The sequence below is a fragment of the Megalobrama amblycephala genome, linkage group LG24, assembly GCF_018812025.1.
Source record: "Megalobrama amblycephala isolate DHTTF-2021 linkage group LG24, ASM1881202v1, whole genome shotgun sequence".
Taxonomy (NCBI): domain Eukaryota; kingdom Metazoa; phylum Chordata; class Actinopteri; order Cypriniformes; family Xenocyprididae; genus Megalobrama; species Megalobrama amblycephala.
Genome location: NC_063067.1, coordinates 29428250 through 29454832, shown reverse-complemented (window position 1 = coordinate 29454832; position 26583 = coordinate 29428250). Strand labels below are relative to the sequence as shown.

Here is a 26583-nt window from a genome sequence, read left to right as displayed (position 1 = left end):
TTGTCCACCTTTAGAGAAATTCGCCAGAAAGGTGAGCAGTAGTTTGCAATCCTGAATATTACTGACAGTTGTTTAACATTAGAGTGTTAACCTTAACATTATTTCTATAACACCAAAAAGGAGAACACTTTTCAGGATACATCAAAGCCAGGATAAAAGCTGAAAAAGAATCTCCAAACCTAAGCAGTGACAAAAACTTACCAATCAAATGAAATCAGACCAAATCCATATTTGTAATGCAGAGGAGGCACATGAAGCTGCATCTGAAGTGGCATTTAGATGTATTAACACAGACTGTTTACAAATGCATTAATAATATAACAAGATTAATCTTTTTTTTTTTTTTTTTTTTTTTTTTTTTTTTTTTTTTTTTTTAAATATATTGAATATAGAAATAATAAAAAAAAGAAATTATACTTTAAATGTGAAACTAAAACCACCAGTAGGTGGCAACAAGTCATTGTTTTAATGAATGAGTCATTGATTGATTGATTCATTCATTCATTTAACCAATTTGTTCAAAACAGATTCATTCATGAATGAAGCAAGTGACTCTCTTTATGAATGGGTCATTGAATCATTGACTCAGGTGATTCATTAAAAAATGCTGAATCATTCAAGAACCACCATGTTGATTGGAGATGCAAACATGTGACTGTTTGGAACTGTTTTGGAGCAAAAACACTCAATATTGACAATATTTTGTGTAAAATGTAGGCTACATCACTTAATATTAGCTTAAACTTAGCTTATGTTTTAATTTAATAACTATTTATTTATTAATTATATACTATTGGATGAAGTATAAAATAGGCTGTGCCGGTAGACAGACATGGTATTTTAGAACCAGATTGTATGACCAAAACCAGACAGATGGCCACCCTATTTAAAGGTCCCATGCCATGAAAATTTCACTTTATGAGGTTTTTTAACATTAATATGAGTTCCCCTAGCCTGCATATGGTCCCCCGGTGGCTAGAAAAGGCAATGGGTGTAAAACGAGCCCTGGGTAAATTGAGAAAATGAAAGCTCAGACGGCCCAATCTGGAATCTTCCCTATATGTCGTCATAAGGGGAAAGGTTACCTCCCCTTTCTCTGCTTTGCCCGCCCATGAGAAAATGAGCTACTACAGTGAGATTCGAGCACAATATTTTTTTTTCCTCGAGAGACATCATGGCTTGTAAACGAGCGAAGCATGGCAGTTGCTCAGTGTCTGGATGTACAAATGAACACCGAAGTATTTTTTTAGTTCCTTCATCCGAGCCTATGAAGAAACAGTGGGTTAATTTTATTTTCTCTGGTAATGCACTGATACAACTTCCCAAAGTTTTGTATGTCTGCGCCACACATTTCACCGACGACTGTATCCTCAACGTGGGCCAATCCAGCCCAGTTTCTGTCACTAATGTAAAGGTGGACAGCATCAAGTGTGTGTGTGAATACACACACTGTAACGCGAGTGTTGTACATTTCTTTGTTGTTTGGATAACCGTTCTGCTGTTGGTGTGGTATGGCGAACACAATATCCACATTTTATGCTTGATGTAACTGTAATAAGATTGTAAAAACTTTTAAGATTTATGAAATATAAAATATGTAAAGAAATAAATGATGTTGGCATGGTAGAACATTTTCCACAACGGACCTATCCGAAAAGGTATTTGTAATAATGGCAGAGGACTAATTTAGTGGCGCTGGTTAGTGTCTATAGCTGATAGTTATATATATAATATATATACGATAGCAAATCCGAGCAACATGAAGAGCCAACAATGTAGGCTAGCATTAGCTTCATGATAATAACTATAACAGCATACATAAACCAACTAAAGTACCGTATCCAGACACAATGTTTTAAACTAACCATTCAGAGACTTCCTGCTGTAGCCGCTGAGTTGCAACTTCACCATCCGGATCATATTCTGGGTCAAACTGAAAGCTTGAACGACTGCGTGTCTACCAGCCACTGTGATACATCCACTGTCAACATTAGCGCATGGTACAGTGGCCGCAAGCTGGTTAAGGCCACACCCACCCTCCATCTTGCCCCGCCTCTCTCCTCCTCATTAGCATTTAAAGCTACAGACCCAGAAACGGCACGTCCTGAGGAAAGCTCATTGTGGGACTGGCTTGTAGTGGCTGAAATTCTGCACCAAGGATGAATTTCGGGAAAGAGACTTCAGATAAAGTACTATGGACCACTTAGGTCTATATAAAAGCATCTAAAAAGTAGCATGTCATGGGACCTTTAACATTTTTATCTGACAAATAAAATATTGCTGTATTCATCCTCGTCATGTTCAGCTCCTTACATCTGACCTCGCGTTCTTCAAACGTTAAAAAGCTCTGTACTGGAATTAGCCTACTGCTTGGGCTCAACTTCTGTGAACAGTAAACCCCGCCTTCTTTGATTTGATTGGCCATCTCAAACATTTTGACATGAACAAGTGTTGTTCTTTTTCACACTTGAAGGACTTAAGCACTTAACTGGAGATCATATCTGGCCAAGGTCAGATTCTGAAGCCCAATGACAAGTCAGAGTGAGGCTCAGAAATCCTCTTGCTTCCTAATATTACACCAGACTGTCTCCACCAGCACACCATTATCTACACTAGTCTTAAAGACAAAGAGTCACAGTGTCATTGTATCAAAGTCAACAATTGTTCAGAGAATGCCTTATCTGACTTATTTCTTGGAAAAAGATTTGCCAAATCAGCATTCTAGATAGTATGAATGTGTGTAGTATGAATGTTAGTACTAGATTCGTCATGATGTCACTGTCATGTGACCTACCAGTGTCAATTGCGTCACTTCACTTTCATCAGGGTTGCCAGGTTTTCACACCAAAACCTCCCCAATTGCTCCTTAAAACTAGCCCAATCTCATTTCAAGGAAGGTCCCATGGTAAAAATCGCATTCCGGGGGTTAAAATCTGCGTTTTTGGCAGGGATCCCCTGGTAAAATTTGCATTCCAGGGGCTAAATATCACGTTATTTGGTGTTATTTCAAACCGCGGACATAAAAAACAACCCGTGGCAACAGTGTAAAAGTAGCCCAATTCCGTGGGAAAACTAGCATTTAAAAATTTGCATTCCAGGGGCTAAATATCACGTTATTTGTGGTTATTTCAAACCGCGGACATGAAAAACAACCCGTGGCAACAATGTAAAATTAGCCCAATTCCGTGGGAAAAACGCGGACTTGGCAACACTGACTGTCATTCACAAATCCTCTCCCGTGGCCTCATGGGATAGTAAAGTGTCCATCGTATGCACACTTCAGAATCTCATTGGTAGTAGTTGGTTATGCGGGTCATTTTTGCCTAGTGTTTTATGAATACTATGAATTCAAGTCTACTGTTTATCACCTACTATATAGTAGGGACATAAGCAGCCAGTGTCTCCTTCTGTGATACCAAGAGGAAGTTCATATTCTCTGATTGAAATGCTGACACAGAGATGGGCAGATTCTGCAGGATTTCCAGAGAAAACATCAGTCTTAACCACACCCCTCAATAGATGACTGACAGATGATGTACAGTCTTTAACCACACCCCTTTCTTTGAGTGATGGAATGTGTTTCTTATCCATCTCAGTGTGTAGAGAGCTCTAATTTTTGCCTCCCATGAATTTGATTGGCAGTAATAAGCCTGCAGCTTTCGTTTCCTGTCTGTCCGAGAGAGGGAGAGAGAGAGAACAGTGAGAAAAGCAGACACAGGAAACGCATCACTGAACCCTGACAAACTGCTCCCCGATCCCTCTTTCCCATCACCCCATGATTACACTATGAACTTGACCTGCCCTTTGGGATAGTTTTGATAGGTGGAAACACTTTTGTTTTAGCTGTCAGCATCTTCTAGCCAGTTTTCCCAGAGTTTCCATTTTCCCACAGTCGCTCTTATAGTACTTCAGTTAACACAGAGGTAGCGGCGACTAGAGCACTGTTTGAAACACAATGGGTTCTGGCTCTTCACGCATTGAGACTCTATGCAAAGAGCTTTGAGACCAGCTTAACCAGACAAACAAAACTTTTTCTAAGCTGTGTAGGGCTACCTCAGTCCTTTGCGAGTTTTTGTGAATGGTCATTAATGTATTATTTACAGTCTTTCCTCACTTTTGATCTCTCGCTCCCTCTTTCTCTTCCTCACTGACTTGCACTCTTGTTTTTTAATCTCTTACATGCTGATATGCGCTGGTATCATCTTTTATCCTTCATTAAATATTTTGTACTTGCCAAGTGCTCTCGTAGCACTAATCACATTAGCTATGCTGAAAAAATGGCTTACATAAGAAAGCCAACTGGGAGAGGTAGATACACAGAAAGAGAGAGAGAGATAGCCGGAAGTAGAAGAAGGTCAGAAAAAGAAAAAGAAAGACCAATGACCTTTGCACAGCACATCTGTAGGTTTTTATTTTTATTTGCAGTTTTTAGATGAAGCAGCTCAGGAGTGTGAATGGCGGAAAGGGAAAAGGGAGAGAATTAACTACAGTATGTTTGGAATAGCACACTACTACACTTCTTGTACTATTTCTGTAGATTGAAGCTTTATTTAAATAGAATGAAAATTCTATTGAGCAACTTTGGTAACGCTTTATTTTACAGTTTCATGTACTGTAGTAATAGCAGTAAATTATGCATAATTACATACAACCAGAGCTTGACATTAACTTTTTTGCTCACCAGCCACTGTGGCTAGTGGTTTTCCAAAGTTACCAGCCACTACGATGTTCTGATGCAGAGATATAGATCTTGCAAAATGGTTGCTAGGGTATTCTGTTTGGTTGCTAGGGAGTGGCTTGGCAGCTGCCAATGATGATACTCCAAAGGCTGCTTGCCAGTATGAATGATATAAACCAACCCCCATGCCTCTATGATATTCAGATTTGAAGATATCCCTCTATGCTTTGGGTTGCTAGGGTATTGCTATGAGGTTGCTAGGATATTCTATAGATAGATAGATAGATAGATAGATAGATAGATGAGAAGTGACAGATTAAACATGAAGTAGAAAGACTGAAATTGTATTTCCTTGTAAAACATACTCCAATTCTTCAAAAAATCTTTTTTTAAACATTGCTATTTTATTTGCCAAAATGAGCACAATACTTGACCTTTTACTTTCAGTAAGATTATTTGATCGTTATTGAAGATATTTTTACTAAAATTTCAGTTACTCACTGCAAACTAACCATTTTTTCAAAGATGATAACTTTTTTGATGTTTTGTGACAGCAATGAAGCATACAACTGTTTGAAATGTTTTCTGTTGCTTACTGCATAGTATACGCTGCTTCACAATACTCTTTTAAAAAATATTATTACATAGTAGGTAGTTTGTACACAGTAGGTTTGTCTTCTTCTGATACTTTGTATGCATGGAAGAGCCTGTATATGATAATTATGTTGTGGCATCACAAATAGACACTGACATACTGATGTGCTTCATTTGCATTTTCATACACACACACACACACACACACACACACACACACACACACACACACACACTAAAAAGGCTTCTGCTCAGCGGGTCCATGACCCGACACATCTTACCTGTCTCTTGTATCTGGTGGGGTTAAAGATTGGCCCTCATTGGCCACTTAGAGGAAGAATTTATGTCTACTCTTCTCTTTTTCTGGACTTCAAGCACAAGTTTGCTGATTAGGCATGTTGGGTTGCCACACACCCCTGGATTATACATATGCTTAGTAAACTTCACTAATTTACTAGTTAATTATGTCTGTGTGTGTTTGTCTGCATATAGTGTAAAGTGCATTATTTGTTGTGTCTTTTTTGTAATTCTGAATTTCTGTATTGATCACTTAAAGTGCTGGAAAACCTTGTGGATATTAATGAGAAAATTAGGGCTGTCACAATTAAAGGGTTAGTTCACCCAAAAATGATAATTCTGTCATTAATTACTTCATTCATCTTCAGAACACAAATTAAGATATTTTTTGATCAAATCCGATGGCTCAGTGAGGCCTCCATTGACAGTAAGATAATTAACACTTTCAATGCCCAGAAAGCTACTAAAGACATATTTAAAACAGTTCATGTGACTACGGTGGTTCAACCTTAAAGGTGCCCTAGAACATGTTTTTAAAAGATGTAATATAAGTCTAAGGTGTCCTCTGAATGTGTCTGTGAAGTTTCAGCTCAAAATACCCCATAGATTTTTTTTAATAAATTTTTTTAACTGCCTATTTTGGGGCATCATTATAAACGCGCCGATTTATGCTGTGGCCCCTTTAAATTCCGTGCTCTCCGCCCACGGAGCTCGCGCTTGCCTTAAACAGTGCCTTAACAAAGTTTACACAGCTAATATAACCCTCAAATGGATCTTTACAAAGTGTTCGTCATGCATGCGGCATGCATGCCTCGGATTATGTGAGTATTGTATACTGTTATATTGTTTACATTGATTCTTAATGAGTTTGAGGCTATGCTCCGTGGCTAAAGCTAACATTACACACTGTTGGAGAGATTTATAAAGGATGAAGTTGTGTTTATGCATTATACAGACCGCAAGTGTTTAAAAATGAAAATAGCGACGGCTCTTGTCTCCGTGAATACAGTAAAAAACGATGGTAACTTTAACCACATTTAACAGTACATTAGCAACATGCTAACGAAACTTTTAGAAAGACAATTTACAAATATCACTAAAAGTATCATGTTATCATGGATCATGTCAGTTATTATTGCTCCATCTGCCATTTTTCGCTGTTGTTCTTGCTTGCTTACCTAGTCTGTTGATACAGCTCTAGTCTGCACATCCAGACGTTCTGCCCTTGTCTAATGCCTTTCATAATGTTGGGAACATGGGCTGGCATATGCAAATATTGGGGGCGTACACCCCGACTGTTACTTAACAGTCGGTGTTATGTTGAGATTCGCCTGTTCTTCGGAGGTCTTTTAAACAAATGAGATTTATATAAGAAGGAGGAAACAATGGAGTTTGAGACTCATTGTATGTCATTTCCATGTACTGAACTCTTGTTATTTAACTATGCCAAGATAAATTCAATTTTTCATTCGAGGGCACCTTTAATGTTATGAAGCGACGAGAATTCTATTTGTGCGCCAAAAATAACAAAATAACGACTTTATTTAACAAAATCTAGTGATGGGCAATTTCAAAGCTTTGAATCTTCATGAACCAGTGTTTTGAAATCACCCATCACTAGATCATGTTAAATAAAGTTGTTAATTTTTTTTTTTGATGCGCATTTTTGGGTGAACTAACCCTGTAAGAATGTTTCACTGGCAATTAATTGTCATATATAATGATTTGTCTGCTTTATTCATGTCTCTTTTAAATATTATTACAATTTAAAGTAACTGTTTATTACAATTTAAGATAACTGTTAAAATGTAATTTATTCCTGTTATCAAAGCTGAATTTTCAGCATCATTACTCCAGTCTTCAGTGTCACATGATCCTTCAGAAATCATTCTAATATGATGATTTGCTGCTCAAGAAACATTTATTATCATTTTTTTCTTTGATGAATAGAAAGTTCAAAAGAACATTTATTTGAAATAGATTTTTTTGTATATCACTTTTGATCAAATTAACATGTCCTTGCTGAATAAAAGTATTAAAAAATCTTACTGACCCCAACCTTTGAACAGTAGTGTACAGTATAGTAGTGTAGTAGTATAGCATTAGTTATATTATAGTAGTATTATATATATATATATATAGTAATATATTAAAAATAAAATTATTATTATTATAATGCAATAGCAATATATGTTCCCCCTACTTGCTTCTGGTTTAACACTACATTTAAAGGTGGTTAAACCCTCAATTTTTTATTTCACATAAAGGAGTTTGAGTTTGTTTGTGAAGCTGAAAATATTTTAATATGACCCTTATTCCAAATCTCAGGAAAAGTTATCATCTTATATATTTTTTCTCTGTTATTAAATTTGTATGTATATCTTTGATTGACATTATAATGAATTCATGGAGCTTGCTGTAACAATGACAATGATCCTGTGTAAAATGGTGTGGTATGTTCAACATCTCTCTTCATCTGTCCTCCACAGCTGCGTCCAGCTTCAGCTTCTGCCGGGCTGCGCTGGAGCACACAGTCTCAGCAGAGCAGCTGAACTATCAGCTGCCACGCAAGGCCGGGGGCAACCTCACCTGGCATGAAGGACGCGGGCAGAGGGTGACGAGGAGGACTGTCAAACTGCTACAGCAGCCCGGCACAGAAGGAATACAGGTACACAACCACAGTCACACTCCCCATAGGAGAGAAAGTCACTAATGAGAACTCACTACCATCTTAAAGGGATAGTTCACCCAAAAATGAAAATTCTGTCATCGTTTACTCACCCTCAATTTGTTCCAAACCTGTATGAATTTCTTTGTTCTGCTGAACACAAAGTTAGATATTCGGAAGAATGTTTGTAACCAAACAGATCTCGTCCCCCATTTACTACTATTGTAGGAAAAATAAATACTATGGTAGTCAATGGAGGGTGAGATCTGTTTGGTTACACACATTCTTCCAAATATCTTGATTATATCCAGACTATGATTCCATCCAGTCGGAGGATGTGAAAACATAATAACAGTCTTTTCACATTTTCGAGTCTTTAGGCTTACGATGCTTTTGAGACACCAAGCCCAGTCTGTCAATAACACTCTGTTTAGTTCAGGGCTGCGTTCAGCCCCGACAAAACATTGCAAAACGTTTTTAAATGGAAACGGTGGTGTGTTGAACACCCTGATCTGATGACACAAGGGTTGCAACTCTCAATGGCAGCTGAGAAGGCCATTCTTTGTGTTCTTTTTGAAGAATTTTCAGAGACTGATGAAATCGATATAAATAAATGTTTAATACTGCAAAATATGCTCAATGTTACAGTGACTGCCCTTGCCGTCCAGAATAAAAGAGAACATCCCAATCGAGTGAAGGGATTTTTTGGAAACGGTGGTTCCTAATTATTGTGATCCAACATTTGCCTTGCATTTCAGGATGAAAAGACAAACATTTCAGATGAAGGATAATCCACTTCATGCCTCTGAGACTGTGTTATGATCTATGACCTTATTATTTGTATTGTGAGTATTAGGCTTATCATTATTGATTAGCATTGTTGTGTGCTATTGTAATATTTACCATTATATAATTAGAGGAGAATAGAAATAGAAGTTTATGAAAGTGTCACTCCAAAATAGAATAGCAAAATATATAAATATGTATAGTACTTTTATGTTACATTCATACCCATTGTGCAGGATGTCTCTTTAATACTGCATGGTTTATATACACGTTGTTGCTGATTGGGCTGACATTTTTGATACACCCACAGAGAAAATGTATCTCAAACCCGTTGCACACTTCATTTCGAGGAAACATGTCGTTCAACCAGGGCCGGCGCCAGGACACACATACTGGGGGGGCACTCATAATTCTGGAGGGGGCACCGCGCCAGTGGACACACACGGTTATGAACGCCCGTGAATGCATTTTAATGATGGGTTCATTAATGATGAGTTTATTATTATTCTTAATAAAAAACACAACAATAAAACAGTACAATCAATGACAAACTCGCTTAAATAGGTGCTTTTACATTTATCTTTGAAACCAAATGTTCCTCCATCATCTTGTCAGTCAAAGGTGAGGCGAAATGGGCAAGTTTGGTGCGACTCTCGTTCAGCCCACTTTGAACTGAGCAGACGCGTTCAGTTCTGTAACTGAATGGTCACATGCAGAATAGATTTTTTTTGTTTGATTTTTAATGATTTCATTATAATTTAATTAATTGCTTGCCATCAACTTGCAATTCCCTCGCGAACCCCCGTTTGGGAAACCCTGTTTTTTTACAACATTATTTTAAATTCATTCCTTGGCGACGCGTCATGCAGCCAAGCTACAGGTATCGCGTTTATTTAGTTTTTTCTTTTTTCTTTAAAATATTCCAAAACTTGTTAACTAGGCTATATCATGAATTATATGATATTTTCCGATTGTCAAATATGTGGAAGTGAATGGGTTTTGTTAAAACACCTTTACTGATCATGTTAATTGATAAAACAGGGGATCTGTCGGATTTACATTACATAAATTCATCTATTTTTCCCGAAATAAACGTAAGTGGCTGGTGAACTGGGATGAGAGAGTAAACTTTGTTTCATACGAATTGTTTCTGATATGAACAACTTCGTCAAATTATAATTTAAAGGATTATCGCAGCTTCCATATGACTGTATGGAATCTGCATTTAACAAACTATAAATGTCTTTTTTATATATAGCCTAGACCTCATTCAAACGTCTGAAACCTCAAATAAATGTGGTTGAAAACTGAATAGTTGTGAAATATGAAAAGCACAGAGCGCGTCAATCTCTGGCTCAGCGCCAGCAGCGGGAAAGCAGGTTTGAATTTAGCCCATTGAACGTTCTCATCACACCGTGTTATCGTACACGTTAAAAAGTTAAAATCGATCGGGTGAATGGGGACAAATTGAAACTGAGGGGGCACAAATCAGATCTGAGGGGGCAATGCCTCGTGGCGCCGGGTCTGCGTTCAACCCGGAAACCGTAGCAAAACGTTGCACACCGGTTTGAGCTGGAACGTGCCCCAGGTATCTACCTGTATGTAGCCCCTCCTTCTGAAAAGTGCAATGTGCTCTGATTGGTCGGCTAGATCAGTGTGTTGTGATTGGTCAACTGTGTTGAGCGTCTTTTAGAAATGGGCGTTCAAAAACAGTGCTAACTGATTTAGAGAATAACCCCTTTTGGAGTGACTTTTTCAGGCTCAAACAGCAACATTACACACCAAAGAGAGTTGAAAATGTAAAAAAAAAAAAAGCATAATAGGTCCTTTTTAAGCGAAATGAGGGTGCAATGAAACTTAGTTAGCATTTGATAACTATTCTGCAGAAACAGACTCTGAAAGACTCCCACAATTTTGTAATTCAAGTGTTAGGAACCTGGTTTAAAGTTTGCTCTTTATTCTAGTTGCCATAACCTTGAATTTCAACAGTTAACTGTGAGCGTGTGTGTTTGAATACATGCCAGTGACCTTCTCCTATTCACACACACAGACACAGACACACACACACACACACACACACACACACACATCCAGCAGCGCTCATGCAATACTGAGCTCATCTGAGCCAATCCTGAGACCAGGACAGAGGCATAAAATCTGTTCTATTTAAAGTGATTCTCAGAACAGCAGCGCAGCTCCATTTACACACACATCTCCTCACAGTTCACTGTCAACCAGAAAAAAAGATGTTTAACATATTAAAAAAAAATCATAAATCACTCTCTACTGTCAGCCACTCCACTAAGCCTTTGTTTTAAGGTGACATTACAAAAGGATATTTTTTCAATTTACTCCATTCAAATCAATTATTCGCAACATAACAGACAGAGCATAAAGGACACGCTAATCACATCTGATAGTTAAAATCAGGGTGAAAATATTTTATTAAAAAATAATTATGGCCCTCAAGGTTGATGCATACAAAGAGGACTAATTAATTTCAAGTACGCCTCTCATTTGTGTCTGCTGATAGAAAAACCATGCGTATTACGAGACACTTCAGCCTGATTCTTAGCTAATGATTCTCATAATGAGACGCTATAATATCCAGACATCAGAGGTGCTATTTCCTCATCACGACAGGTTTTATGACGGTTTGGGTGTGCAGTGAGAAAGAAGGTAATCTGATGAATAGTTCGGAGGAGAAGTTTACAAACCTCAGCTGAAAACATAAAATATCATGGAGCTAATGCTGTAAACAAGTAAACCTCTACATGACCTTCAGAGCTGGAAATGAAGGACATCAATATTTTATAATGGGTGCAAAAGAAATCCTGGATAATATTAAACACTCATGTGCCTTTGAAAGTCAAGGTCTGTTCATACCAATCTGACTGCATGTTTCTGCAGCTCTTTTTGATATTGCAGGATCTGTGATGCCACACAGGCAAATACATTGGCATATGCCAGCCTCCAGAGCAAGCCTTTGATGAATAGTTGTACATCATCGCACCATAGGCCAGTTCAGTCACTTGACGGGTGGCATTTGCCCACATTGGATGTATACACAGTATACAGATGCACACTCAGTTTCTGACACACTCCACGTGCTTGAGTCTGTCAACATCAGGACAAATGGAAGAGTTTCATTCGTTTTTGACATGTCCAGTTTAAACAGCTCATTTGCACCTCTTTACAGACTTCAGAAGGATCCCAGTGTCAGAAACAAGTGGATGGTTTATTTTTAATGGCGTTATAGATCACGTCAGAGCATTTTATGTTTGTTCGGAGCATTTGTTTTGTAAAGAAGAGTTAAAGCATAAAGCAGTCAACTGTATTGGATCTGACAGCTGTATCACAAACCTTATGTCAATGATTTCATAATGCTTTTCTGTAAATTACGGTTATATATATAATGCTTTCAAAACACTTACTCACATGCATTATTGAGTGGGTGTTGATAATGTTTCCTATGCAATGATGTTAGCCAATCATAAGTGGGCATTTACTGACAAAACTTAAAGGAGCCGCTCCTTAAGGGTGCCCTAGAACCAGTTTTTACAGGATGTAATACAAGTCTAAGGTGTCCCCTGAATGTGTCTGTGAAGTTTCAGCTCAAAATACCCTATAGATTTTTTTTAGTTCATTTTTTTTAACTGCCTATTTTGGGGCATCATTAACTATGCACCGATTCAGGCTGCGGCCCCTTTAAATCTCTCGCTCCCTGTTCTTCGGAGGTCTTTTAAACAAATGAGATTTACACAAGAAGGAGGAAACAATGGTGTTTGAGACTCACTGTATGTCTTTTCCATGTACTGAACTCTTGTTATTCAACTATGCCGAGGTAAATTCAATTTTTGATTCTAGGGCACCTTTAAAGTATTAGTTCACTCCAGAATTACATTTTCCTGACAATTTACTCATCCCCATGTCATTCAAGATATTCATGTCTTTCCTTCTCCAGTCGAAAAGAAATTAACATTTTTGAGGAAAACATTCCAGGATTTTTCTCCATATAGTGAACTTCACCAGGGTAATCACTGAATTAATTTCTTTTCGACTGAAGAAAGAAAGACACAAACATCTTGGATGACATGGGTGTGAGTAAATTATCAGGAAATTTTAATTATGAAGTGAACTAATCCTTTAAGTACATCGTAGAACCATTGGCACCAATGGTCTCTACAATCAATTTAGCTCACGATGCTGTCGAGAAGCGCAGTCTCGGATTGACTAACATCTCCATGTTTATTATAGAGGTGGGAGTGTGTGTTTTCTAGACACGGGTGTTACAGAAGGTCATTTGCTGCGCTTGAGTACATCACATATGATGTATATGTCTTTTAATGAATTACTTATTGATATAATTGTAATTTATTATAAAAACCCTATTTAAATCAACTTCACATGAGTTTATAGAAGTGGCTGTTTATAATAAACCCACATAAGCAGAAAAATCTAGACAAGTATCTTACCTAAAACTGATTAAAATGCGCAGTCTTTCCAGTTTCCATGACTTGGCTCTATTTAATACTGTTATAATTTTATTCTTTCGTCGGATACCATTCATATTGAAATGAAATGAAAGCATGCAGAAGATTGGTGTGCAGACGGCAGCTCAGGTTGGTCAAAAAAACATATGAGGAGAAGCATTACGATAATACAACATCAGCAATCACAGACATTCAGACAGTATTAGATTTCTCAGAGAACTGTTGAGTTTGCTGAAAAACAGTAGGTAATTTGTCCTGGAAATGTCATGATATTGTGTGAGAAAAACACAGACATGGCAGACCTAAATGGGATTAAAATCACAAAGTATGCTTGTGAAACACAAATTACTTCTAATGTTCAAGAATACTAGTCCCGTCCGTATAGAGCTAAAGTTTTGGTTGCACCACAGAAGGCAGTTTTCACTTTTCAGGGAAATCACCTTATAAATGGTTTCCTTATTGATTTCTTTGCATTTTAAGTGAAAATTAGAAAAAATATTTTACATTTGTTATTTCAGAGCTCTCTGCCTGACCCTGATTGGCCAATCCCAGCATTCAACAATGTGATATTTTCTAATATTCATGGTCATTCATGGCAATGCTGCATATCAGACCATCCAGGTACCAAAAACCTGTACTATTTTAATAGTATCTCGTAGCACACCACAGATCCTTGGTTTATATGAAATCAAGCATTCTGCGTTAGTTCAGGCAGGCCTCATAGTCAAGCTCCGCTATCAGCTGATTCGCAAATTCCAACCCCACCCATATCAGCTGATCCGATTTCTGTGGACTCCATTGACTACTCTCAAATAAGGCGCATTACTTAAACACAGCTTCCATCTGTCTGCTTGCTTGGCTGCTTCCACTGCACACTGCTTGCAATCAAGATAAGTGAAATAGTCTTTTTATGTTATGTCACTATCGTTTTTGTGTCATCTGCTTTATCAGTCCATTTATGAAGTGTGAATACACAAGGTTTAATTCACGTGTCAGTAAACAGTCTGTTTTAATACTCAGGAGTGATTTACTAAGCATATAAGAAGCTAGCCAATATGAGATTTGCTTTTATTCAGAGACAAGATTTGCATTTGTTCAGAGATGAGCTTGCTGAATTCTATAAAAGGAAAGAGGCTTTTCGCTTTGTATTCGCATATCAAACGAAGCTACAGCAATCATAGATTTTGTACAGCAGAATGTATAACAAATTCAGACTGCATATTAGCGAATATCACCAGCAATAGTTCGCTAGAAGATTTTGCGGTTAAAGGTGCTAAAGAGGATGTTTTGTTTTATACATTTTTGCAATATTACTTGAAACTGTCTTTACTAACTGATAAAAGACTATTTATTAGGTGCACTGAAAGGAATAATATTAATATACATCATCTGTGCACGAGGCAGGGCCTTAAAAACATCAGCCAATCGTTTACGCGATCATCGCGTAAACGATTGGCCCTCTGGCTTGTCAATCACTGCCGTGACGTTCCTTGTGAGAGACGTGCGCTGATTGGCCCTCTGCTGCAATCACTGCGTGATGTTCCTTGTGAGAGACTCCTGATTGGCCCTCTGGCTTGTCAATCACTGCCATGACGTTCCTTGTGAGAGACGAGTGCTGCTGCGCGCTCCAGTAACTTTCCACACTCCACAGGCGCCGCATGCAATGCTTTTGTCCGGAGACAGGAGTAACAACTGCAGATTATGAGTTACCTTGCGGTGAGTCCGACATAATGAATCCACTAACACAATACAGCGAATGCCGGTGGTAAACACTCGTGTTCCAATACTCGAGTATATTCCAATATACACGAGTTTTTGGAGGCGTTCCCTCGAGCTGTGAAGGAGAGGGGTTGTTCTTACGCATGCGCTCATTTAAAAAACTCAGTAACAGTCTTTGGTTTCTCAGTCGACGAAAAGATCCTCTTTAGCACCTTTAAGTAGGCACTGTGTTTCCTTACTATTTGCACCTTATGATTAAATGCAAACAATGTATTCATCTATTTACATATGAAGTATGCAAGCAGATGCATTTCAGTGATTATATCTGGGCATATACTATTTCATAACTATGGGACGCACAGCGATTTACGATAATATGTCGGATTCGTCAGCGTATTGGTAGACTTCACTGCTGTCACGTAAAATTGATAATTATTTTAACTTACCGAGTGTGCCGAGGCAGTTCCAGGTAGGCTATTCCAAAGACTATAGAATAACACAAGACATGTCACTCGTATTGTTGTGAATGGGAGAAAGTGTAACGCACAATACGGCGGAATAAGTCCCGCATTCAAAATAAGAGCCAATCGCCGACTGGTAAAGTCATCGCGTCACTGCAGCGGCCGTTAGAAGCACTGGTTTCTATAGAAACAGTCAGACGCGCGTCTCCGAAATGAGGCACAAGAGACGCGCATTTAGGTCTGCGCATGCGCATTAGCTTGATCCAGCCTAAAAAATACAGTTTTTTTGTCATGATTCGAGTGTTTGGAAAAAAAAATTATGAGACAGTTGTTGTCAGATTTCATTGGTGATTTCAAATATGAAATTTAATCGAAAGCTTGGCAAACAGCTTTAGAGAATTTGATGTTTCCCCATTCAAAGAGATTGCATGATGCCCAGGATGCTCGAGAGGCATTTCAAAGATGGCCGCCGAGTGAAATTACTTGTCTTAAAGGGACTTTGGCTATTCTCAATGAAGCAATAACACACAGTTGATTCTGAAATCATGTCATTTTGGCAGACACATTATTTGCCATGGAGGAGGGAAAGCCCATGTCCAGGGCCTGGTTTGCCTCCCATCGACGCCTGCTATGCCAATGCTACGAGCTTCCCCAGAGCTTCCTTCCATTCACTGTGCTAAGTGTTGCTACAACTGCAGCTTCCTCCACTCCTGTCCCTACATTGAAGGCCATGGGGCGATGGTCTTCAGCTGCTTATGCACATTACCTCTGGCCCGATGCTCGAGCCATCTTTGTGAAAAGCAATGAGTGCTTCTCCCTGATAGCTTGAAAATAAATATTACGGCTTCAATAGCTGTTGGGCCTGTATACATTTAAATACAGTAATGTGACCGCAGGTGCGTGATGGCGCTGCATGTGCGTGTCCACTGGCACAGAGCAGAGCGAGCGTTTTCAATTAATTTCTTTAAAATTGAGCGTGAAGTTCGGAAAAGCTGAAGCAAATTACATTCACAGGATTCATTGCACAGGGTATTAGAGAGCTGTGAGAAATGCGTACTTTGCTTGATGTTACGCTTGCAGTTGCGGACTCGCCCGCCAGTAGGCCTATTTTCCGTTCAAATGCTCTATGAAGGCATCATTTATGTTGTTTGGACTTGGCTTATATATTAAAAATATGAAATTCACTGAAGGTGAAGGCTGCTTTCGATTTCAAATTCTCACGTGCGCTTTGTGAAGAGCGCTCACGCATGCGACTAGTGCTTAAATGTACTTGCTTCTCAAAATAAATAAAAAAATACTGTATTTCGATCATTAGCTCTAGCTACATTCCTCATGCTAGCTTCACATAGATCGGTTGGCTCTTAAATTCAGTTAGATTAGCTTTCTGAAACGCTCATTTGGTTCCTCTTTTTTAGCAGGAAGAGCCAGGGAGGATAGCCTTGTATGGTCTCTTTGGGGGACTTTGTGCTGCTCTCCCAGTTAAAAAAAAATGGGAGGTAGTCCCTGGAAGCTGCTGCTGTTCCCTGTCTTAACTTATCATAAAGGACAGGGAATTTAGAACAGAGCCATACCGCCTATATAATATTTATTTATATCGTTAGCTCTAGCTACATTTCTCATACTAGCTTCACGTAGTTTGATTTGTTCTTTTACAATTAAATTGTTGCATTGGCTTCCTGAAATCCTCACTGGCTCTTCAATTTAGCAGGACGAGCCAGGGAGGATTGCCTGGTATGGTCTGTTTGGGGGGATTTTGTGCTGCTCTCCCAGTTAAAAAATGGGAGGTTGTCCCCAGAAGCTGCTGCTGTTCCTGGTCTTAGCTTTCATGGAGCTCATGAAAAGGACGGGGAATTTAGAACAGAGCCATACCGCCAAATGTAACTTTAGCAAAATATGACAATAAAAAATTTACTAAAAAGTTTGTCTATGGTAATTTTTTGACTTAAGTGGTCCTGACTGAAATCCAGCATTCTGCGTTAGTTCAGGCAGGCCTCGTATTCAAGCTCTGCTATCAGCTGATTTGCAAATTCCAACCCCATCCATATCAGCTGATCCGATTTCTATGGACTCAACTGGCGACTCTCAAATAAGGCGGATCACTTAAACGCAGCTTCTGTCTGTCTGCTTGCTTGGCTGCTTTCACTGCACGCTGCTTGCAACCCACCTCCTCCCCCAGCTCCTCCTGTTTAACTTAATCAGTGTCATTCTGTTGTCATTGATGCATGCTCTGTTCTCAATAGGGGGATTTTGTGCTGCTCTCCCAGTTAAAAACAAAAAAGTTGTCCCCAGAAGCTGCTGCTGTTCCTGGTCTTAGCTTTCATGGAGCTCATGAAAAGGACGGGGAATTTAGAACAGAGCCATACCGCCAAACTTCAGCAAAATATGCCAATAAAAAACTGACTTAAAGGGTTAATTCACCCATTTCCTCTCTCAAGATCCATAAAGCTACTAAAACACATTTAAATCAGTTCATGTGAGTACAGTGGTTCAATATTAATATTATAAAGTGACGAGAATTTTTTTGGTGCGCCAATTTCAAAATGCTTCAGGAAGCATCAGGAAGCATCGTAACATAATGAATCAGCATATTGAATCATGATTCGGATCACGTGTGAAACAGCTGAAATCACGTGACTTTGGCGCTCCGAACAGCTGATTCGACACGCTGATTTATAACACTCCGATGCTTCATGAAGCAGTGATTTGAAATCGGCCATCACTATATAAGTCGTTATTTAGTTTTTTTTTTGTGCACCAAAAATATTCTCGTCGCTTTATAATATTAATATTGAACCACTGTACTCACATGAACTGATTTAAATATGTTTTTAGTACATTAATGGATCTTGAGAGAGGAAATGTCATTGCTCCCTATGCAGGCCTCATGGTGCCATCGGATTTCAATTAAAATATCTTAATTTGTGTTCCGAAGATTAACGAAGGTCTTATGGGTGTGGAACAGCATGAGGGTGAGTAATAAATGACATACCCTCATTTTTCATTTTTGGGTGAACTAACCCTTTGAGTGGTCCTGACTGAAATCCATCTTGAGTCTTCGTTGTCAGTTGTAGCAGCTCAAATAAATATTTTATGTACAAGTGGGAAAACATATGATTAGTATGGGATAATGTGCATCCAGTTGGTACAAGATATCAGCAGTTACGTCTGAATGTAGCATAATGCTGTTTGGTGATGCCAAGAGCGAAAATTAAACAACGGACACACTTATTATCATTATTTACCAGCAGAGACAACAGAAAAATCACATGTACAATCGAAGAATCAGAAAATCTGAAGCCAGAAAGACAAAAAACGAGTATAAACAATAGTAATTTTGTTGGCCACGTAAGGGAATTGATTATTGTGTAGACTGCTCTCTAAAACTCACCTGATCCACGTCAAACATACCTGAACAAGCTACTTAATGTCTTCAGGATTACTAAAAGGCTACAAACAGGCGAGTTTTATCAGGGTTGGAGGTAAACTCTGTGGGACAGTGGCCCTCCAGGACTAACAATGCCCATCCCTGTTGTAACACCATTGTGGTATTGAAAGTTTGTATTCAGTTTGAGCTCTTTGTCTAAATATTTCCTCCATGATGTTCTAAATTTAAAAACAAACAAAAAAAAAAGTATTCTTTTAACATCCTGGGTGCTAACAATTCATATGTGCTTATTATATCATATCACCTACAGCCATGTGAGACACAACCTGGTTTTATGAAGAAAGTTGTGTAATCGTATAGCAGAAGTCATGCGAGCCTCGCAGCAGCAGGTCTGCTGTCTAATTGGCTGTCCCACAAGCCCAGTCTCCAATGACATTATGACACCATGATAGAAAATACTTGGTGTTCATGAATCCATCATTACCAGATCATATTCTTAGATTAAATTTCCATTACACATGATTGCTCTTGGCAGTGGTTGTGGGTAGAGTCCAGTTAGAGCGACAAAATGATGTCTTTTGGAAGATGTTATGTTGTGGTTTATTCTGACAAGGCTTATCTCATGGGGCCAGTCCTGGCATGAAAATGAGTTCTGCTGATGGGATTTGTGTTAAAGATAACATTAATTTACTGTATTTGGCTGAAGACTGGTGAGGGAGTGATTAGAAATAAACTTTAGTTATTTCAAGGTGAGCAAAAGTGTCAGTTTGCTGTTGGCAAGATTGTCAAGGATAGAAATAATTAGTACGACCATGACCATGACTAATGAACTATGTATGAGAATTGTTTCACAAGCAGTTTATTTAATTACCTACAAGATTTTCTTGTTTTATCATTTTGCATCTCATTAAGAAGCACATTCTTCAGAAGATATTCCAAAATTTGGGGAATGACTTTGTTTTTTTGTTTTTTTTTCAACAAAGCTGGTTAAAATGATCTTGTCTGAAGAAGAGTGAGGATTTGGTAAAAAAGTAAAAATGTATTTTAGCGCAAAATCTTGCCTCTTGTTCACATAGTACCTAGAGTCCAACTTGTTCATAAGTTACACTGCGCCATACGTTTTCACATTAAGGAAAAAATTGAAAAAAGAAAAAAGAAATTCCATTGACAAAAGAAATGCAACTTCATTGCTCAAATGATGAAAATTCTACACAATAAATTAATTTAATTTAATATTTGCAAAGGCCAAAATAATTGTCCTTAACTTTATATGACAGCCTAAAACAAATGTTGTAACATTTCATTTGTTTTTATATAAATTTTTAACTACTCATTGTGATATGAATAACCAGTCCCGCAAGCCTACCAAAGTTTTGAGCTGTGCAGTACACTGTAAAAAATTATTATTTTTTTGATGTTGTAAATAAATTAATAAATAAAACAAGTTTAATGGAGCAAGTTTTATAAGACAATATTACTTCAGTCTTTTATTTCAAAATATCAGGTTTAATTTGACGTCTTACTTGCTGTTTGCACCATTTATTTTTCAGTGTATGTGTTTAATTCCCTGAAAGGAACCAGCTCATAAGAGTCATTTGTTTGATAATCAGTTAACCGAATACAGAAATGCACTGCAAATACTTACAGTGCAACCAAACACAGAAATGCACTGCAAATACAACGCAACCAAATACAGAAATGCACTGCAAACACAGTGTAACCAAATACAGAAATGAGCTGCAAATACAACACAACCAAATACAGAAATGCGCTGCAAACACAGTGTAACCAAATACAGAAATGCACTGCAAATACAACGCAACCAAATACAGAAATGCGCTGCAAACACAGTGTAACCAAATACAGAAATGAGCTGCAAATACAACACAACCAAATACAGAAACGCGCTGCAAAACTCACAACTCAACCAAATACAGAAACGCACTGCAAATACTCACAGTGCAACCAAATACAGAAACGCACTGCAAATACTCACAACTCAACCAAATACAGAGGCGCGCTGCAAATACTTACAATGCAACCAAATACAGAAACGCACTGCAAATACTCACAGTGCAACCAAACACAGAAATGCACTGCAAATACTCACAACTCAACCAAATACAGAAACGCACTGCAAATACTCACAATGCAACCAAACACAGAAATGCACTGCAAATACATTGCAACCAAACACAGAGGCGCGCTGCAAATACTTACAATGCAACCAAATACAGAAATGAGCTGCAAATACTCACAGTACAACCAAATACAGAAACGCACTGCAAATACTCACAACTCAACCAAATACAGAAACGCACTGCAAATACTCACAATGCAACCAAACACAGAAATGCACTGCAAATACATTGCAACCAAACACAGAAATGCACTGCAAATACAATGCAACCAAATACAGAAATGAGCTGCAAATACAACACAACCAAATACAGAAACGCGCTGCAAAACTCACAACTCAACCAAATACAGAAACGCACTGCAAATACTCACAGTGCAACCAAATACAGAAACGCACTGCAAATACTCACAACTCAACCAAATACAGAGGCGCGCTGCAAATACTTACAATGTAACTAAATACAGAAACGCACTGCAAATACTCACAGTGCAACCAAACACAGAAATGCACTGCAAATACATTGCAACCAAACACAGAAATGCACTGCAAATACATTGCAACCAAACACAGAAATGCACTGCAAATACATTGCAACCAAACACAGAAATGCACTGCAAATACAACACAACCAAATACAGAAACGTGCTGCAAAACTCACAACTCAACCAAATACAGAAACGCACTGCAAATACTCACAGTGCAACTAAATACAGAAACGCACTGCAAATACTCACAACTCAACCAAATACAGAAATGCACTGCAAATACTCACAATGCAACCAAATACAGAAACGCACTGCAAATACTCACAACGCAACCAAACACAGAAATATGCTGCAAATACTCACAATGCAACCAAATGCACTGCAAATAGCACAGACCACAATTGAAATGTTTCAAGGGGACCCCAACAAGTGATGAACCTGGCTGGGACATGCTTATTGTTCAAAGTCTACTTGTCAGTGGTATTGTCGATGACCTGAAAGGTGAGTTTTTCATTTATGTTAACATCCTGATCATATGATTCCTTAGCCTTTTGGATATTATTAGCCTAAGGCCTGTTTCACACTGCAAGCGTAAGCAGCACATATTTTTTTCGGCGCCCATGTTAACCAACGGATGCATTCACACAGGCAGCAGGAGCAGCGTGTAAGTGTAAAGCAGGAGCTGCGCTGCTGACGCTCAATTAAAGTGAAAGCACACTTTTGATGGACAAAATAAATATAATTTCACACACAAAGTGTTCAAAATGCACAGAATACGCATGTCTAATGTGTTTTAACAAGAATTTGAGTATGACAGAAAAGAAAATTAAGAACCAAAAATAATTATAGAAGACTTACCCATATAAACTTGTTTTTAATTATTCAGTTTGGGTTAAAGTATGGTGTATTATAAAAAAAAACAGCCAGAAAATATGATATATAAACATTATTTTAGTTATTACACCGAGATATATATATATATATATATATATATATATATAGGCTGCAGCATACCCAAATCAAACCCGAGTTTGCTGGCTTTTTTCACAGAGTTTGCTGTCTTGTATACATGTGCACGCGGCAGATGATGTAAAACACAAAGCTTACCTCATTCGTGTGCAGCAATGGATGACACAAAGCTTTTATTTATTTATTTGTATTTATTTATTACGCTGACTTTTACAGCTGTAACAAAATAATGTTCAAGGTTCACGAAAATAAATTCTGTAATGCTTAAGTAATGGTTAAAAGTCAGAATAAATGCTATTTGCAGCACATTTCTGTATTTGGTTGCATTGTGAGTATTTGCAGCACATGTGTTGTCAAACTGATGAAGATGTTATCTTAATTTGCTGGTGTTTTTTTCTGTTTGCATGTGTTTTCTTCAGATGCAGTGTGTTGAACTCTCTCGGGCACTGTAGAAAATATTATTTCAGCCTTTCTACTTCAAAATTTCAAGTTTAATTTAATGTATTGCTTGCCATGTCGTTGTAATTATTTGTGAAATTTACTAACAATTTCAAAGTAAACCTTCACAAGTAAATCTACACCTACAACTGTTTTTTTGTTTGTTTGTTTGTTTGTTTTTCAGTGTACTCAGACAATGCATACAGATAAATGATTCATTTAGTGAGGGCAGTTAAATCTGATTTTAGTATGATTCAGATTTTTTAATTTGATTTTAGTGGAGTTCCTACTGCTGGATGAACATTTTTATCTATGCCATGTACCTTTTTTTAAATATAAAATAGACAATTTTATTAATATTAATATTATTAATATTAAATCTTACAAACCATGGCTTTGCTTTACCAAATACACTTTAATACTATTACCAAATACTATTGTAATGTAACTCTTATTTCAAAATTGCAATTGGTCCAGAATGCAGCTGCAAGGCTCCTTACTAACACAAAGAAAAGGGAACATATTACTCAAGTTTTGGCTGCATTTGGCTTCCGGTTAAATATCGGATTCAGTACAAGGTGTTGCTGTACGTTTTTAAAGCTGTCCATGAGATGGCCCCAGAATATATTACGGACCTAAATAATATGAACTCTGGTAGATTTCAAAGATCATTTAAAGGTGCTCTAAGCGATGTCACGTGTTTTTAGGCCAAAACATTTTTTGTCACATACAGCAAACATCTCCTCACTCTCCGCTAGCTGCCTGTCCCCTGAACACACTATAAAAAAACACGGTCTCTGTAGTCGCCACAAGCTCCGAAAATGGCAACAAAAACAAACAGGTGCAGTCTGGACGACGAAACATAATAAACATGCTCCAGCCAATACGCAAGCTAATTCCATTTTAAATGCGCGTTCATGACTGTTTCAGGAAGCACGGAGGGGGGAGGGGAAGGAGGGAGGGTCTAGCTAGCCTCTGTTTTGTTTGACAACACTTCGAACGTCAACAGGAAGTTACTCCACCCAGGATCGCTTAGAGCACCTTTAATTGCTTACTGCCCTCAGTTCCGAAAACTTGCCTGAAAACAAAAGGGGATCGTGCATTTTCGGTTGCCGGCCCAAGACTGTGGAACACCCTCAGATCTGCACCCTCAGTTGATGTTTTTAAATCTCACGTGAAAACATACTTGTTTTCTATGGCTTTTAACTGTTGACTTTTGGATGATGTATATTGTTTTAAATGTTTGTTGATTTTTTTTTTTTTTATATTATTTTTGTTTGTTGTGTTGCTGTACAGTCCTTTGGTCTACTTTGTAGTGGAAAGGGCTCTATAAATAAAGTAGACTTGAGACTTTAATAAACCTATAATAATGATTTATAGTTTAGATCTTTCTGGACGGATTTCATGAGAAATTACATACATGCAGAAATTACATGATGCGCCAAATGTTTTCTATAGGTGAAAGATCTGGACTGCAGGCTGGCCATTTCAGTACCCGGATCCTTCTTCTACGCAGCCATGATGTTGTAATTGATGCAGTATGTGGTCTGACATTGTCATGTTGGAAAATGCAAGGTCTTCCCTGAAAGAGATGACGTCTGGATGGGAGCATATGTTGTTCTAGAACTTGGATATACCTTTCAGCATTGATGGTGCCTTTCCAGATGTGTAAGCTGCCCATGCCACACGCACTCATGCAGCCCCATACCATCAGAGATGCAGGCTTCTGAAATGAGCGCTGATAACAACTTGGGTTGTTCTTGTCCTCTTTAGTCCGGATGACATGGCAAAAAAGAACTTCAAATTTTGATTCGTCTGACCACAGAACAGTTTTCCACTTTGCCACAGTCCATTTTAAATGAGCCTTGGCCCAGAGAAAACGCCTGTGCTTCTGGATCGTGTTTAGATATGGCTTCTTTTTTGACCTATAGAGTTTTAGCCGGCAACGGCAAATGGCACGGTGGATAGTGTTCACCGACAATCTTAGATCTTTCTAGATGGATTTCATGGGAAATTACATACATGCGTCATTAGCCCATTCATGTCACATCATGCCGTTTTTTTTTTTTTTTTTAAACGCATGAAGGCCAAAAGTTACACTGTGTCCTTTAAAGGTTCCGTAGGTTGTTGTTGGCCATGTTGCCAGAAATTGCCAACTTTCATTGAACTTGAATAGCTTCTGACTGCTTTTACTGTGAGAATGTGTGACTTTGAAGTACAGTTGAATTTCTGTTAGTGTCCAAGTCGTATATGCATGTAATATTAGTGATGAAAAGGATAAGAGAGTGTGAAAGACAGACTAAATACGGGATTAATGGGAAGAGGAAAAGAAGTAAACTGTCTGATTCCTTCACGGGAACAATGCCAGACAGAGCACACCCAGATGTTGTTTAGCATGCAGTGAGTTTAGTCCATTAAAGGAGAGCTGTGATGAGGCTACCTGAGGTTGACAGCCAGAGGAGATTGGCCTCCAGATTTGTTTAGTTTCCTCATTACTGTGAAGGTTACCGACCCCATCAGTGGCACAAAACAATTTCGAAAAGCACACAGATTACCAAAATCAGCAAACTTGGCCAGCCTGCCTTAATTAGACTGAATAGCTCAATCTTTTTCACATCAACATGCAGTTCTCAGTTAATCTTGGATGAATGAATGAATTCCAATAAAAATGAGAAAGATAATTCTGAATTGGTTGGTTTTCCTACCCTGTATATGTGAACAGATGTTGTGGTGACAGTTTGGAACCTCATAATGAATGCAGACCCACATCTGAAGTCTCATATCAGTCAGTTGTCACCAGGCTGAGTGGGATCATTGAGTTCTTATGCATGTAAGCTGTCCTGGTGCAAAGGATTGTGGGATTGGAGGATGTAAGAGAGATGGAGAGACAAGCGGGAGTGGAGGTGTACCTATTTGTAAGAAAGATTATGTTTGTGTTGAAGGACAACATAACCAGACAGATGAATGAACAGAAGAGCAACACAGATTGAAAGGATGGATGGATGGATGGATGGATGGATGGATGGATGGATGGATGGATGGATAAATAAATAAATAAATATTATAAGTAGAGTGCTAATTTACTTGATGTAAGATCAGAAATTAGGTAAGAATACCACTAAATGTGATAACATGTTCCAGATTTATACAATGTGGGGGCAAATGACCTTTTCTAACCATAAAAACAATAGTTTACAATAAATACTTGAAATGAATCATTTAAAATAAATAAATTTTCAGTCTGGAAAATTATGACTTTTAGGTTATTGACTGTATAAACAAATAGCGGTAAATGGTTACAGGTTATACAGTCTCTGATACAAATATACTAAACCCATAACTAGATGTAAACTGTAGAATATCAAATAATTCTAATAATATACGTCTAATGATAGATGCAGGTAAAAACAGAGAAATTCACTATCAATGGGTGAATTGATTTGAATTGAACTGATGAATTAAATTCAGTC

The 26583-nt window shown here is 38.1% G+C and overlaps 1 protein-coding gene across 1 annotated transcript in view; it reads left to right on the top strand.

Moving 5' to 3' along the window:
• samd10b (sterile alpha motif domain containing 10b) overlaps positions 1-26583 on the top strand; it is a 124632-nt gene that overhangs the window by 36549 nt on the left and 61500 nt on the right. The window contains exon 2 of the mRNA XM_048178384.1: positions 8059-8237. Coding sequence (XP_048034341.1) covers positions 8059-8237 — 179 coding nt within the window. The remainder of the gene's footprint in view (positions 1-8058; positions 8238-26583) is intronic.